The sequence below is a fragment of the Oncorhynchus kisutch genome, linkage group LG14, assembly GCF_002021735.2.
Source record: "Oncorhynchus kisutch isolate 150728-3 linkage group LG14, Okis_V2, whole genome shotgun sequence".
NCBI lineage: Eukaryota > Metazoa > Chordata > Actinopteri > Salmoniformes > Salmonidae > Oncorhynchus > Oncorhynchus kisutch.
This window is the reverse complement of record NC_034187.2, coordinates 25,712,450-25,729,794: the sequence shown is the minus strand read 5'-3', so window position 1 is coordinate 25,729,794 and position 17,345 is coordinate 25,712,450. Positions and strand designations below refer to the sequence as shown.

General features: G+C 43.5%; 1 protein-coding gene across 3 annotated transcripts in view; it reads right to left on the bottom strand.

Annotated features, from left to right (window-relative positions):
- Positions 1-17,345, bottom strand: part of rtn1a (reticulon 1a) — a 43,240-nt gene that overhangs the window by 8,231 nt on the left and 17,664 nt on the right. The window contains exons 2-3 of one of the 3 annotated variants that reach the window (XM_020501233.2): positions 14,566-15,288; positions 13,646-14,320 (exon numbers count right to left, since the gene is read on the bottom strand). In XM_020501233.2, the coding sequence (XP_020356822.1) occupies positions 13,646-14,320; positions 14,566-15,288 (1,398 nt within the window). Of the gene's footprint in view, positions 1-673; positions 850-9,762; positions 10,136-13,645; positions 14,321-14,565; positions 15,289-17,345 lie in introns of those variants that run through there. The other 2 variants (XM_020501234.2, XM_020501235.2) reach the window with 2 other exon arrangements.

Genomic DNA, 17,345 nt, shown 5'->3' with positions numbered 1-17,345 from the left:
GAGGAGACAAAGCCTGTTCCAAAGAGTTTGTGCTCCTGTTCCATAGAGGAGTGAAAAACGGCTGCGTGCTCTGGGTGTCTTCTCCTTCCTCCCTAAGCCCTCGTGTCTGCCCATCCGCCTTCCTGCTCTAATTTTAGCTGTGGAGCTGTGAGCGGCATAGAGATGATGGCCATCTTGATTTCTAACAGGCATCTATGGATGCCAAAAAGGTGTTCTAAAACTGGGTGCTGAAAGGACTCTAATTTTACCACCACTGACCCTCTCACTTTGTGAGGGGCGGGTGCACATTTTGCCATACCCCCATAATCATCTGCCCAAATCACCAATACTGAGCTTCCCTTCTCAATAACCAATACGGACTAACCTCTTTCCCTGTAATCAATAACTACTCAATAAGGCTGGATATCTGACTGAGTGCCACTCCCTATAAACCCACTGTCACTAGTCAGAAACTCACTATGATTTGCCATTTATCTACTGTATTGCTTCAAATGGAGATGCAAAAAATAATCATTCACACACGCACCAAGCGAAGCAGCCGTAAAACAGACAGGCAGGACAGCAATGCCAGAGAGACTTGACATACAGCAGCATATGTGCATTGTGATCTGATCTACAGATTGCACAAAGAGAGAAAAGCTTTAGCTAGTGCAGTAGAAGCGTATGTACTGACCTGCGGCTCCCATGGCTGAACAGGGATAGAGGCAGCTGCTTTATCCACAGACAAAAGGAGAGCATGAAGGGGGAGTGGCCACAAGCACACAGGCTAGTCATTGGTCTGGGGGAGGGTTAAGGGGATAGGTTGCCAGAGACCTGAGCTGCGATCCAGCACACACTCGTACACACACCCTCTCAGTGAGCTCTTTTAAGACTGCCAAGCAAGGGCAAAATTAAAGTGACTATCTTATTCAAAATGGTGGATGGGTATCTCCCTCCACCAGACAGGAAGATGGAATTCTTTCCGATCATTTATTCTCTTATCTATAGCCCGCAGCATGTGACTTCATTGGCAGTATACCATCTACTGAGTGGGTATCTCAGCAGATCTGCAACGTCTGTGAGGGTGTTATATGACCTTACAGTGAGGCTGAAAGATGCAGGCTGAAATGTACTGCTCTATTAAAATGCTTCAGCTCTGTGAGCACCTGCCTGGTGCAATTACCATAGCTACGGTGCTGCATTTTCTCCCCCTCCACTCACAGATAGAGAGGAGGAAGGAGAGAGAGTGAGAGAGAGATGGAGGGAGAGAGCAAAAGCACTCCCTGGGGAACTGAGACAGATTCACTTGCTCTGAGTATGTGGAATGAGGGACACGTAACGTGTCTACACCGACACACCCAGCCTTTATTGTTCAACACAAAAGGACAAAGGGACGGTTTAACAGGAAGCCGTCAAAACAACAGACACAAACGTCATGGACATGGTTTCTAAACGCTGCTGATAGAATCTGACACGGTTTAAATACCATAATAAAGGCTTAATGGAGTTTGATGGCTGAGTTTGGGTTGTCATCTAAAATGGCAATCGTTGAATCATATTACAAATCATGCAACTGTCTGGAACTAGCCTACATTTTCTTTTACTGACAAAATACTGCCACCCAAGAGAATAAATTATTCTTATCAAGGAAGACTATTGGTGAATAATACCGTTTTCAAACTAGATGGTAATTTTGCATTAAGTAAAAAAAAAAAAAATCTGGTTAAAATTATTTTTGTGGTAGTTGAACCAATTGATTGGTTGAAACTATTTCTGTTCTGATTTCAGATCTGGGTCGCAGAGAAGTAGATTTCATAATATCTTAGAAGATATTTCTGTTCTGATTTGAATAGCAGAGAAGTAGACTAATATTTAATACACTAAGTTGTTAGGAAAGTGGTCAAAGTAGTGGATGTGTCAAAAGTTACATGAATTACTAATTGTGTCATTCTTAGAATGTGCTCCCCCTATGCTGTAGTTAACAAATTCAAAGTTTCAAGGCAGTCAGTGGGAAGTTAGCCTACTACAGTTGGGTGATATTAAGATAGCATCGTCTACTGACGATGATTGACAGCCATAGTCGATGGTGATGACACAGTGATGTGACAGATGATGCTTTAGCCTTTTAACTTCTCGCGTCTCGCAGCACACAGCAGGGGAGCACGCAAGTGACATTCCCGAGGAATTTGCCTTTTCCTATTTTCTAAAGCCTATTTAAATAAATACTTTTTTTTTATATACAGAGCGCAATTGAGAAATGTAGGCCAGTCAGAGAGAAGAATTCCACCCAAGCAGCGCAAAAGGTCCAGTCAGAAAATATTGTTTCTCTCTCTCTCTGTGTCGGACACTCCTTGACTTTCTTGTGTCTAGCTGTAAAAAATTATTGGTTGCCTATATTCCCCTCTCTTTCCATTTGATAGGCTATGAATAGGACTTTGGGCTATAGGCTACACTCATAATTTTATGCAGGGCTTTCTCTCGATCAAACAATGAATGTAACAGAGTTCAAGCTCAAAGAGTTATTTGAATAGCCTAAAAATGTAAAAGGTAGCCAGGGTAATAATGAGAGAAAATAAACAATATCAATAGCCTATAGAAAACATCTAATGGCCAGTTTAATAAAGTTTAAGCTTATTAAGAAAGAGATGATCCATGCGGACCAAGAAAATCCCTCTACACGAAGTTGAAAACCAAATGGCCAATAACCTATCCTCCTACTAGGTCTATCATAAAAGCTTTAAGAGAAGTTAAAGTTCCCAAATTTTCTAGCTTAAGAAGGTGTTGTCCTAAAGTTGCCACTTTCAAAAAGAACAAGTATGAAAGTCTATAGCCTAGGCTATTCTTAAATCACAGCTTTATAAGCGATAGTTTGTGCTATTATACTATTATTTATTTATTCTTATACAATTATTTTATGAGGCAAATAAATCCACTATTATTCAGTTCTGAACGTGGTAGACTGCCTCTATCCAGCCCATGATGTTAACCTAACTCACTACGATAACATGCTGACCACACTGCTCGTGTTGCAAAATAAATGTACACATACATGTTATTCAATCATTGCGTGTGCGTAGCCAGGTGCTAAAATTGAACTTGGTTCTATTTGTGATGCTTAATGCGCTGCAAGTTCAGCCTTTCCTATCTCCTCATTGGTTTTTAGGAGCATATCCCACGTGGGTGATTGAAAGATGAACTGATGTCCACATTCCAGTCCAGTTGGTGGTGGTAATGCACCTTCAAGTTGGTTGCCAACCACCATATAAAGTCCAAAGAAGAAGAAGAAGCCTGAAGTAGGAGAGATCACTAGAAACTGTCAGAGTAGAGGACCATGACTTGCATTTCAGGTAAAATAACAACCCAATGTTTATATCCCAGGACAAATTAGCTAGCAACAGCACGCTAGCTAGCTAAATTTCCATAAATGTTTGCTTATCGACCTGTCCCCAAATTAATATAATTGGTTCAGAGATCGTTTTGACATTTCAACCATCTGGCGTCGGAGGACGTTCCTTATCAGACTGTCACCGCTCCATCATGTGTGCGACACACACACCTACTCCATGCTGGAGCTCCTCCACCAGAAAGAATATTATGAAATATTTGCCTGCACTTAGCCTCGGCCCAGGCTTTCAACAACATTATATGTCATTATGATTCGTCCAGTTGTAGCATTCGATTTCGTGCTATAGCCCAACGGTTTAGTCAAGTATTATTTATTGGTTGGCCAATAGGGGTCAATACCATCATATGTGATATACACTGAACAAAAATCTAAACATGCAACAATTTCAAAAAGTTTACTGAGTTACAGTTAATAAATAAATTCATTAGGCCCTAATGTATGGATTTTACATGCCTGGGATTACAGATATGCATCTGTTGGTCACAGAAACCTTAAAAAAGGTAGAGGCGTGGATCAGAAAACCAGTGACCACCATTTGCCTCATGCAGCGTGACACATCTCCTTTGCATAGAGTTGATCAAGCTATTGATTGTGGCATGTTGTACCACTCCTCTTCAATGGCTGTGTGAAATTGATGGATACTGGTGGGAACTGGAACACGCTGTTGTACATGTCGATCCAGAGTATTCCAAATATGCTCAATAGGTGACATGTCTAGTGAGTATGCAGGCCATTGAAGAACTGGGACATTTTCAGCTTCCAGGAATTGTGTAGAGATCCTTGCAACATGGGGCCATGCATTATCTTGCTGAAACACGAAGTGACTGTGGCGTATGAATGGCACGACAATGGGCCTCTGGATCTCGTCACGGTATCGCTGTGTATTCAAATTGCCATTGATAAAACGCAGTTGTGTTCATTGTTCGTAGCTTATGCCTGCCCATACCATAACCCCATCGCCACCATGGGGCACTCTGTTCACAACGTTGACATCAGCAAACCGCTCACCCCCACCACGCCATAAACACTGTCTGCCATCTGCCCGGTACAGTTGAAACCGGGATTAATCTGTGAAGAGCAAAATTCTCCAGCATGCCAGTGGCCATCGAAAGTGAGCATTTGCCTAGTGAAGTTGGTTATGACGCCGAACTGCAGTCAGGCCAAGACCGTGGTGAGGACAACGAGCATACAGATGAGCTTCCCTGAGATGGTTTCTTAGAGTTTGTGCAAAAAGTCTTCAGTTGTGTAAACCCACAGTTTCATCAGCTGTCCGGGTGGCTGGTCTCAGATGATCTTACAGGTGGAGAAGCCATATGTGGATGTCCTGGGCTGGCGTGGTCTGTGGTTGTACGTGATATACATGACGGCTTATGGTAGAGAAATTAACATTCAATTCTCTGGCAACAGCTCTGGTGGACATTCCTGCAGTGAAGAACTGCCAATTGCACGTTCCCTCAAAACTTGAAACATCTGTAGCATTGTGTTATGTGACAAAACTGCACATTTTAGAGTGGCCTTTTAGGTGCATCTGTGTAATGATCATGCTGTTTAATCAGCTTCTTGATATGCCACACATGTCAGGTGGATGGATTATCTGGGCAAAGGAGAAATGCTCACTAACACGCAGGTAAACAAATTAGTGGCACAACATTTTACAGAAATAAGCTTTTTGTGCATATGGAACATTTCTGGGATCTTTTATTTCAGCTCATTAAACATGGGACCAACATTTTACATGTTGTGTTTATATTTTTGATCAGTGTACAGTACCAGTCAAAAGTTTGGACACACCTAATCCAGGGTTTTTCTTTATTTTTACTATTTTCTACATTGTAGAATAGTAGTGAAGGCATCAAAACTATGAAATAACACATATGGAATCATGTAGTAACCAAAAAACGGTTAAACAAATCCAAATATATTTTAGATTCTTCAAAGTAGCTACCCTTTGCCTTGATGACAGCTTTACACACTCTTGGCATTCTCTCAACCAGCTTCATGAGGTAGTCACCTGGAATTCTTTTCCAACAGTTCCAAGGAGTTCCCACATATGCTGAGCACTTTTTAGCTGCTTTTTCTTCACTCTGCGGTCCAACTCATCCCAAACCATCTTAATTGGGTTGATGTCGGGTGATTGTGGAGAGCAGGTCATCTGATGCACCACTCTCCTTCTTGGTCAAATAGCTCTTACACAGCCTGTACAACATTTTAGAGAAATAAGCTTTTTGTGCATATGGAACATCTCTGGGATCTTTTATTTCAGCTCATGAAACATGGGACCAACAAATATATCGTGATGATGAATTATGGGTACATAATCACTATAGGACAAAGGTTGGCGTCACCTGCTTACAGTTGACACGGTTACTAAAACAGCTCCACCCTTTGATTGGCAAAATATATTTATGCTCTGATTTCGGGCTTGAATAGCAGACAAGCAGAGGAACATTTCATATGCTCTAACCTTTTGCCTAAGTTGTTGGGAAAGTGGTCAAAGTAGCTGATTTGTGTCAAAAATTGCATTGTTTACAGTGAATGAACTGTTGGAAGTCATGTGACTGTCTAACAATGGGGAATACTTTAGAATGTTGAAAAAAGTCCCATTTAAATGAAGATTGGGGGAAAAAAATACAAAAAGCTTAATAGGTTAAAAAGCATAAAATACACTGCTCAAAAAAATAAAGGGAACACTTAAACAACACAATGTAACTCAAGTCAATCACACTTCTGTGAAATCAAACTGTCCACTTAGGGAGCAACACTGATTGACAATAAATTTCACATGCTGTTGTGCAAATGGAATAGACAACAGGTGGAAATTATAGGCAATTAGCAAGACACCCCCAATAAAGGAGTGGTTCTGCAGGTGGTGACCACAGACCACTTCTCAGTTCCTATGCTTCCTGGCTGATGTTTTGGTCACTTTTGAATGCTGGCGGTGCTTTCACTCTAGTGGTAGCAGGAGACGGAGTCTACAACCCACACAAGTGGCTCAGGTAGTGCAGCTCATCCAGGATGGCACATCAATGCGAGCTGTGGCAAGAAGGTTTGCTGTGTCTGTCAGCGTAGTGTCCAGAGCATGGAGGCGCTACCAGGAGACAGGCCAGTACATCAGGAGACGTGGAGGAGGCCGTAGGAGGGCAACAACCCAGCAGCAGGACCACTACCTCCGCCTTTGTGCAAGGAGGAGCAGGAGGAGCACTGCCAGAGCCCTGCAAATGACCTCCAGCAGGCCACAAATGTGCATGTGTCTGCTCAGACGGTCAGAAACAGACTCCATGAGGGTAGTATGAGGGACCGACGTCTACAGGTGGGGGTTGTTCTTACAGCCCAACACCGTGCAGGACGTTTGGCATTTGCCAGAGAACACCAAGATTGGCAAATTCGTCACTGGCGCCCTGTGCTCTTCACAGATGAAAGCAGGTTCACACTGAGCACGTGACAGACGTGACAGAGTCTGGAGACGCCGTGGAGAACTTTCTGCTGCCTGCAACATCCTCCAGCATGACCGGTTTGGCGGTGGGTCAGTCATGGTGTGGGGTGGCATTTCTTTGGGGGGCCGCACAGCCCTCCATGTGCTCGCCAGAGGTAGCCTGACTGCCATTAGGTACCGAGATGAGATCCTCAGACCCCTTGTGAGACTATATGCTGGTGCGGTTGGCCCTGGGTTCCTCATAATGCAAGACAATGCTAGACCTCATGTGGCTGGAGTGTGTCAGCAGTTCCTGCAAGAGGAAGGCATTGATGCTATGGACTGGCCCGCCCGTTCCCCAGACCTGAATCCAATTGAGCACATCTGGGACATCATATCACGCTCCATCCACCAACGCCACGTTGCACCACAGACTGTCCAGGAGTTGGCGGATGCTTTAGTCCAGGTCTGGGAGGAGATCCCTCAGGAGACCATCTGCCACCTCATCAGGAGCATGCCCAGGCGTTGTAGGGCGGTCATACAGGCACGTGGAGGCCACACACACTACTGAGCCTCATTTTGACTTGTTTTAAGGACATTACATCAAAGTTGGATCAGCCTGTAGTGTGGTTTTCCACTTTAATTTTGAGTGTGACTCCAAATCGATTTCCATTGATAATTTTTGTGTGATTTTGTTGTCAGCACATTCAACTATGTAAAGAAAAAAGTATTTAATAAGAATATTTCATTCATTCAGATCTAGGATGTGTTATTTTAGTGTTCCCTTTATTTTTTTGAGCAGTGTATATCAAAAGTATGTAAGCACACTATTCCAGACCGGTCTGTACGTTTTAAAGTTTGAATGACGTTTCTATCTTAAACGGTGTAGGAGGGATGGAGTGCTCATAATAACTAGCCAATAAGTCAGAAGTATGGTAGAGATTTAGAATGAGACGTTTGCAAGTCCCATTAATAATTTGTTCAGCATCTAATTCCCTTTCATTAGGCTTAGCGCTAGATAGCAGGCTTTGCTTTCACATTGGTAATGCACAGTAAACAATTGGTATAGGCCTATAGCCTATTTCACAGAGTGAGTCATGGGTGAGGTTCTGTCAAGCTCTCTGGTTGGTAGAGACCCTGGGGATTACTGTCCTGCCCAGCCAGCATGAACACAGGATGTTGAACCAAAACGTACAGTAGGTACCGTGGCACGCAGACAAACCCTGATCACTGATACAGGCCTGTATGATTTCTGCTTCTGATACTCAACAAGCTGATGCAATATTCCTCACTCTTCAGATTTGTAGTCAGATTATGTTCTACATTTTTAGGTAGCGGCAGAGTGAACCAGTTTGAGCCTGACCCGGTTAGACCACTAAAGTCATCGACACTGGCTCAAACCATGCCCCAAGCCAGCATGATCAAACATGTATCCAAACCTGTGTCTTTGCTTCAACAGCTTATTCAAACTAAAGAACATCCAACTGGTCAATTTGATAATTTATCTGTGTGTGTTTTGTGTGTGTTAAGGTGAAACTCTATGTTGGACCAAGGTGTATCATTGTCAATGCTAATATGGCTAAGATTCACTAGCTAGCTAACCAACAACTGTAACAATGTATTTGAGAAATTATGTATGTTATCAACAAGCTAAGTGTAACCAATTTGTTTTGCCCCATAGTTGCGCACGCGTCACTTTTGTTGCTAAACAACCAACCCGTCTATAGTGAAAGCTCAGAGAATACAAGCTATTATGCTCACAACTCTGTGACTGAATGAAAGGAACTGGTTATTGTTCAATGAAAATAAAGTATCCACATAGACCTGTGTGGCTCCTTCTCTGTATATTTTATAAAGAGATTCATAGGCTATTAGTCTTGCATTTTAATTTGGAGATTCTATTCTATTCTCCATTTTAAATCTTAAAATTACTCAGTTTCATTCACAGGTAAGGAAAAGGCAGACCAACCAACCCCATCTCTCTCCTACAATAAACATGGCTGCAATAGAAAATGACAGCCAGCTGGAAAGGCGAGGAGGAGGAAGGGACACCATTTTCTCTCCTCGTCAGGCAATACTAATGCACACCATGATGGAGAAAAAGGCAGACGGAGGCTGTGCCTTTCTTTCCCAGTCGCTGCAAGGTGCCCTGGCAGCCGATGGATGAGACTGATGTAATTAGGATGGGTGTGGCCTGGTTGCCACGGAGACAGTTCGTCAGTGCCATCCGGATGCTCCAACAGCCTCGCACACAAAAATAGCTCAAAGTCTCCGGCATGAAAACAGCTCCCCCACAGAGCGTCACACTGGGAGGGCGATAACAATGACACACCTTGGTCCAACATAGAGTTTCACCTTAACACACACACACACACAAAACACACACTGAACAACAGACGTCTCACAGCATGTATGTATACATTCGTCATCATAATCAGCAACGTCTCACAGCCACCCACCCTCCCACCCTCTTTTTCCCCTTTGTCTCACACGCACACAGAGAGCGTGATCAGGGCGTGTCTGCTGTGACACAGGGGGACGGGGGGGGGTAAACAGCTAAGCCTGTTCACCCAGGCCCCGACTAACACACACCTTGGATACCACCACGACCATACATGCAACATCCCCCTTTCACACAAACACAACTAGAGCTTTGCACTCGCAGCATAAATAGGCTACATGTGCACCTCATACATACACACAAATCAGATCACCACTCACAGCCTAGATACACACACTCCTAACACACAGACAGAGACAGAAAATCCATTCCTTACTTAGATTTACGTGTATTTTGGGTATATGTTGTGAAACTGTTAGATATTACTTGTTAGATATTGCTGCACTGTCGGAGCTAGAAGCACAAGCATTTCGCTACACCCGCAATAACATCTGCTAAACATGTGTATGTGACCAATAAAATGTGATTTGATTTACACAATAAACACAGCAAACACATCAGTACCCTGGCCTTTCCAGCTACTCCAGGAGCACTCCTTCTTGATACCGTCTGCAGTGGCCTGCATGCTGATGATCAATCTCCCTGATTTTCCTTTCTCTTGGTCTTCTCCGTTTTCTTCTAGCTCTTCCTCTTCTTGTGCCACTGATTCACTCACTCATCTCACAAAGGCATGAATAGTTGGAATGATGAGATGCGGAGACGAGAGGGAGGGAGTCAAGGTTTCCAAGGTACTGCTGGCTCGCGGAAAAAACAGAATGATGCTGTGGAGCAGTGTTAGCGAGAACAGAAGGAGGAGAGGTGTGGGTGGGGGGGGGGGGTGATCGAATAAACGCCACACCACAGTCGCTACTGCAGCAAATCATCCATGCAATGATTTAGTGCGGGGGGGTAGGCATCCCTTCACAATAAAAGTCCTCATGCTTATCCTGATTCTCAGAGCAGACTAGTTGGTGGGCTGGGGGTTTGGTAGTGAAAGAGTTAACCAACATGCCCTTTGATTAAGCTCAGTCGGAAGCAGGCAAGTGCACTGTCATATTTCCTAGCCCACCCCTCATGCTTCCATTTTTGTGGCTAGTTTCATCATGATCAATATTGTATAGAAGATCATTTACGGATAAGGTGCCAGATTGAAATTACAATTGAAACAATCTGACGTCATCCTTCACAGCACTGAGACTGTGGGTAAAAGGTTTTGTGTTAAGCCTGAGGATTCTATAGGCTACTGCTGGGGAAGGGACCTAGCTTAGCTAAGAAATCATCTAGCAAATAGTCAACTCCTCTGTCCTTTGTTTCTACGCTTTGTACAAAATAATGTTTAAGCTTGTGGTCAATATGACACAAATACCGTAGTTATTTTCAATATGTCTCACTAATTATTGAGCAGCTTAAGTGCTTGTCTTTTTAATCATTCATAAATATACACACTGTAGCCTACAGTAATAGCCCTCAAAGGTTTACTGCTTTAAGGCTGTGGTTCAGTTTGTGCTTTAGGTCCCACCAGGATGCATTAGCAATGCAAATGACCTGACAAAGCTCTAGGGCGTTTCCATGACAGCGAAGGCTGAAAATATTTAGGATATCTCAGATTGTTCTGGCAATTCTCACAAATAAACGTCATTAGGAGGAAGGATGTTTGACATGCTTTTTACATTTGTATCACAAACCATTTTTGAGTGGCCATTTTAGGTCCTTTTTAGACCTAATCATGCCTCCTGTAAGACCCTATGATCTGTGAACTGTACATGATACAGACAACATATTGATGTCATTATACTCCTTATAGTGTGATCTAAAATATGGAGTATGTCTTAATTTTGAAATATAATTTTTCACGTTCATTTATTCAACATTAAAAATATGAATATGAATATCTGAAAAGTACCCTTTCTGATTTTGTTAATTTTAAGACATTGTTTGGAACGATATACTCTACAAGTACATCACATTTCCAGAGTGGGCTCTCTGCTACATTGTACATTGTATGAGCCCCACCAACACAGTGAATGGGAAATGGAATTCAAAGGGTGATTTGCTGAATGAGTAATTGTAGAGGAGGGCTGTGACTTCATGAAAACTTAGATCACAGAGGCCTATAATAACTCATAAAATCAATCATAACATCTCTTATGCATCCGACATCTCAATACCACATAAACAACATATTTGGTCTTGCCCACATTAAGTACACTTTTTAAACCAACCAGGGATTTTTGTAAGGCAACAAAGTCAGATTGCAGCTCTAACAACACCTGGTCTACAGTTGGGGCAATGGCAGTTAATTACCTATAATATCAATTTCTATGTATAAAACGGGTCATATCATTAAAATGACCAGAGACTCTGGGAATTTGATGTGTTTGAAGAGTAGATTGCTACAAACAACATAATATTTTTTGAATGTGAAACATTTTAATTTCAGAATCTAGATATACTCCAAATTTGAGACAACACTATAAGGAGTATAAGTACACCAAGATGTTGTATCATGTACGGTTCATGTACAGGTCTAAAAAGGGCCATACTTGACACATTCATTATGATAAAAAAAAAATTGTGATACAAATGTACAAACCATGTCAAACATTCCTTCCTTCCAATGAAGTTACTATGTGAGAATTGCTAGAACAATCTGATTGCTAGAATTGCTAGAACAATATATTCGGGGTACGATGGCATGGGATTGCCACAGTGATGCATGTAGGAGCTGAGTCCAACACAGACAGTACCACGTCTAAACAGAGTCTGTGTGCTTGGATAGAGAATAACTATATCATCAGGATTTTGAATGTTAACATTGACCCCTCTATTTCAGTGACATTGGTACAGTCAGTGCACAGACAGCCTTGTCGGCATCCCCCTCACACTTTCTGCTTGCTGCAGCCTTGAGAAAGCTCTCTACCACGGCAACAGCCAATGGGCAAAAAATATATGCGCCTGTGATGTGCTCTCCCCCTTGGACGGTGTTGCCATGGCAACTTCTGCGGAGCTGCACAGGCCGTGGTACATAATGTCTGCTCTGCTTGTCTTCACTCTTCAGCGTACACACGGACCTCTGTTATAGTCTATGGTGCCCTGCACCACCTAGTGGTGGAGGAATATCAACTTCATCAAATGGGTTGACCTGCTTTTAGAGATTCGAGAACCTTCTTCTGTGGTTGTCTGTTTGTAAACACCAGGAGAGGGGAGGGGCTTCGACTTTTCCTCAAGCACATCAGATGTTTTCATTTCTCTTTATTCTCCCCATCTGAATAAGGAATGTCAGTTACATACTATAGGTGGATATTGTGCTTTGACAGCAAAGGAACCATACGATAATAAGTGAACTGTGATATTCTTGTAACTGCATCTATCTGCACATCAAATGAATCCTCCTAAGCGTAAATTTATGTGTGTGTGCTCCAGATTTTACATCACGGGATTACATAAACCCACTATTTACAACAAGGATGAAAAAGAAGCAAACAGAAGAAAGACAACTAAGTGCCAACACAAAATGTTCGGCTTTACACACAGAGAACTCTCTGGCTCAATGTGGTGCAAAGTGATCTCTGGCGTGATCTGTGATGATGTCTGTCTGAAAGAGTTAGGAGACAGATGGCCTGTTTGGGATGTGGGAGTGAGAGAGTCAGGGCTGTTTCAAAACAATTCTATACATATCAAATGAGAGTGAGGGATTAGTTGATATCTTTAATGATGTAGAGGCTCAGCCTCTGTTGATTGTCATCATAAAAATGCTGGCCTCAGACATGTTTTGTAACTATAGCCTACCACCAGAGGGAAGCAGATCTTGAAATCATGCAGCAGCTCAAAATCCAAGATGCTCACACCCACCACAGCACAGAGAGAACAGAACTAGCCGTCTCATAGCAACCCTTTTTATTTCCAACCTTGTCAACACAGCCGGGATAACAACACTCTTTGACCTTCCATGCTATCTCTTCTGATGCATCACACACTCAGGGCAGTAAAAACAGTGCATGAACAACCTGCTGTATTAGAGGGATTCCATTGTCATAGCAACAGCCTGGTAAAATACATGCAGTTACTAGTGTTAAAAAACGGCAAACCACACAGCCACTGGATTCTCCACTGACAAACAAATGCACCAACAGATACCGTACTACCTGTTCGATAAGATGGTAGAGATATTTCTGGAATGTTGTGATGAAATATAATGCAAAGGCAACACAACTGCAACAAGGAAAGATATAAAGATAACACGGCTGCAAGGAGGGATAATAGTGTAGTTAGGTAGGTTTATCACCACAGATTGTATGTTGGAATGCAGGCTATTAGAGTTAATGGGCAGAAAATAAATAGGCTACAGAATACCATATAAAATTCTCTATCAACAGATGAGGACAAGTTGATTAATTACAGGACTTACCTTTCTGTTTGTCAAAGCCCTCCATAAAGACTGGCGCAGCAGGTTTGGTCAGGTCTCCCTTCCCCTCAGTGATGTGCTTGTCATCCAGGAGGGGCCTCTCAGACCTCACCTCCGGGGGCACGGCAGCCGTGGGGGGCTTGGGCTTGGTGGGGCAATCCTCTTCCATCTTCATGTGGCTCTTGATCTTGTCATTGGATGATTTCATCATGGAGCTCGTGACAGGCTCGACTGGAACCACCTCTGGGGCAGGGCAGGCGGGGGGAGCAGCGGTGGGGATCAGAGGTGAAGGGGTGTTGACCCCCTGTTTGGGGCCGGACCCCTCTCTCTTGGGGCTCTCCTCATTGGCAGACTCGATGAAGAGCTCACTGTCCAGCTCAGCCTCCCTCTCCTCCCTCAGGATGCTGTAGGATATGGGCCCCTTAGCGCTGGGGGGATTGTCGAAGGGGTTGCCAGTCTGGCTGAAACCTCCCTTGCTGCTGGGAGGCTGCTCAAAGGGGTTGTTACTGGATTTGGTGCTGGGGGGGCTCTGCAGAGGAGGATCCTCAGAGACCAGCTCTATCTCAGAGTCCCCCGACTCTGCACTACTGCCATCCTGCTCCCTGGTCTTGGTGGAGCCTGGGGTTGGCTTGCTGCTGGGGACAGCCTTGAACAGTTCTTGGGACGGAGATTCTTTCTCTGCACACACAGAGACAGAGAGACAGAGACAGAGAGAGAGAGAGAGAGAGAGAGAGTCAGGGTCATCTTTAAAATGTTTTTGTCCTTTTAAGATGTGTTGTAAACCTTAAAACCTTACATTTTTACCAAACTTGAAATACTGTATTTCAAATCATAGCTAAACCATAGTCCAAGACCATAGACCATGTTGATGGTGAACTCTCTAACTCACTAGAACACAGTAGGAGAGTGTGGGTGATAGCTACCTGTTGGGGATGCATTGGGGGAGGAGTTGGGGCTGTCGTCCTCTGGCTCAGAGAGTGTAACCGTGGGAACACCCTGCAGGCCCAGGCTGAGGATATTGTCAGACACATTGGCCTGCGGGGGGGTGGGTTTGGCAGAAGCAGGGGGGTGGGACTCGGTCAGGGTGATCTTCACAGGGCTAGCGGTCTGAGGGGTGCCCAGGTTACGGTAGGAGCGGTAGTCAGACAGCTCCTCATCCTCAGAAGGCTCCTCTACGTAAGGGAAGGAGTGCGAGTCAAGCGCCGGGCCCAGGTTCTCTTCCTCTTCCTCTTCCTCCTCCTCGAGTTCTGCAGGGCTCTTATCCATGTAGCCTCCCAGGGAGTCCAAGCTAGACAGCCCAGTGTCTACTAGGCTATGCAGGGGCCCCTGGCTCTGGTGCTGGTTGTGGATGTCATCACCATGGCTGATATCCATGTAGTTGTAGGCCTCGGTCTTCGACTCGGAGCCCCCCAGCAGGGACTTGGGCATCTCATCAACCAGGTCAGTGATCGTCTTGGTGTTGGAGGAACCAAAGATGCTGTAGGAGTCGAAGGTGTCCTGGGAGGAGGGGCCAGAGGAGAGCTTCAGATCATCAGACAGGTAAGAGGCATCCTGGCCTGAGGGATGGCTCTGATTGGACAGGAGTGAGGTGTACAGGTCACCATCATCACTCATGGGCTTCCGGAAAAGGTCAGACAAGGCGTCACCTAGAAGGAGAGGATGGACAGTGGATTTAATCACAGACCTAAATTGGATAAGGCAAACTTAAACAAATGGAAAAGTGGATAGATGAAATAGGCAGAAGATATCATCACAGGCAACATAACATGTCATTGATATATTTCAGTCAACAGTGAACTGGGGCAAATATGACAATGCTGCGTTAGAGTTGAAATTCTTCAAAACACGTTCCAATCAAGTTGCAATGTTGAATTGACAATAATAACAGGATTATGTTACATATGTGTACTCCAGGCCTGATAGTGGAGATGTGTGGGATCGTAGGGAGAGTATGGGAATCAGTTGGGAGATCTGATGGCGGTGCAGATCAGTGATGCAGCACTAACAGAGGGTACTTGTGCCCTGAGCCATACAAAGGGGGATTGTTCAAACCCCAAAACTCATCCCGCCAGCTAAAAATCCTCAGACTGAGGTACGGGGGATGGGTTCTGTATTCAAATAAAATAAAATTGTATTTGTCACATGCACTGAATACAACAGGTGTAGACTTTACCGTGAAATGCTTACCAACAATGCAGTTCAAGAAATAGAAAAGATTTACTAAATAAAATAAAGTAAAAAATTACATAAACAGTAACACAATAAAATAACAATAACGAGGCTGTATACGTGGGGTACTGGTACCGAGTCAATGTGCAGGGGTACAGGTTAGTCAAGGTCATTTTACATGTAGGTAGGGGTAAAGTGACTATGCATTGATAATAAACAGGGAGTAGCAGCAGTGTAAAAACAAAGGGGGGACGGGGGTGTCAATGTAAATAGTCCAGTGGCCATTTGATTAGTTGTTCAGCAGTCTTATGGCTTGGGGGTAGAAGTTGTTAAGGAGCCTTTTGGACCTCGACTTGGCGCTCCGGTACTGCTTGACTTGCGGTAGCAGAGAGAACAGTCTATGACTTGGGTGACTGGAGTCTTTGACAATTTTTTGGGCCTTCCTTCCTTCCTCCTTCCATTCCCATCTCTCGTTTGTATTCAGAAATCTCCTCTGACAAGATGGCCGATTGTCACTGAGGCACACACACATACTACTGTACCCTATCATTTTCTGTGTGACTTTCCACCTACGGTACGGCCTGTCCAGTATGGCATGAGGGCTACCACAGTATGAGAGCGTTGCAAAATGCAAAGACATCCCAAAAACAGTAGTTACGAAAGAGTAATCTTTTGTTACCCTCCATGTGTCGTCTACCGGCAAAAATAATGTGAAAATAAATATTTAGTTTCAGTGACCTCAGTAGAAAATATTTACAGTGGAGACAGCCAACATTTTTGTGCAAAGTTATTGCACAGGGCATTTCCATAGAAAATTACCCATGAGCACCAACATGTGAAGTTCATAGGAACATATCAAATTGCGTGTGAAATCAAATGTTATTTTTCACATGGTTAGCAGATGTTAATGTGAGTGTAGCAAAATGCTTGTGCTTCTAGTTCCGACAGTGATTTTTTTTTTTTTTTTACCTTTATTTAACTAGGCAAGTCAGTTAAGAACAAATTCTTATTTTCAATGACGGCCTAGGAACAGTGGGTTAACTGCCTGTTCAGGGGCAGAACGACAGATGTGTACCTTGTCAGCTCGGGGATTTGAACTTGCAACCCTTCGGTTACTAGTCCAACGCTCTAACCACTAGGCTACCCTGCCGCCCCAAAGAGTACTCTAACCTAACAATTCCACAACAACTACCTTATACACACAAGTGTAAAGGGATGAAGAATATGTACGTAAAAATATATGAATGAGTGATGGTACAGAACGGCATAGGCAAGATGCAGTAGATGGTATCGAGTACAGTATATACATATGAGATGAGTAATGTAGGGTATGTAAACATAAAAGTGGCATAGTTTAAAGTGGCTAGTGATACATGTATTACATAAAGACGGGAAGATACAGTAGATGGTATAGAGTACAGTATATACATATGAGATGAGTAATGTAGGGTATGTAAACATTATATTAAGTGGCATCTACTTAAGATAATAGTCTATATTTTTGGGAAATTAAGAAATAGATACATTATACAAC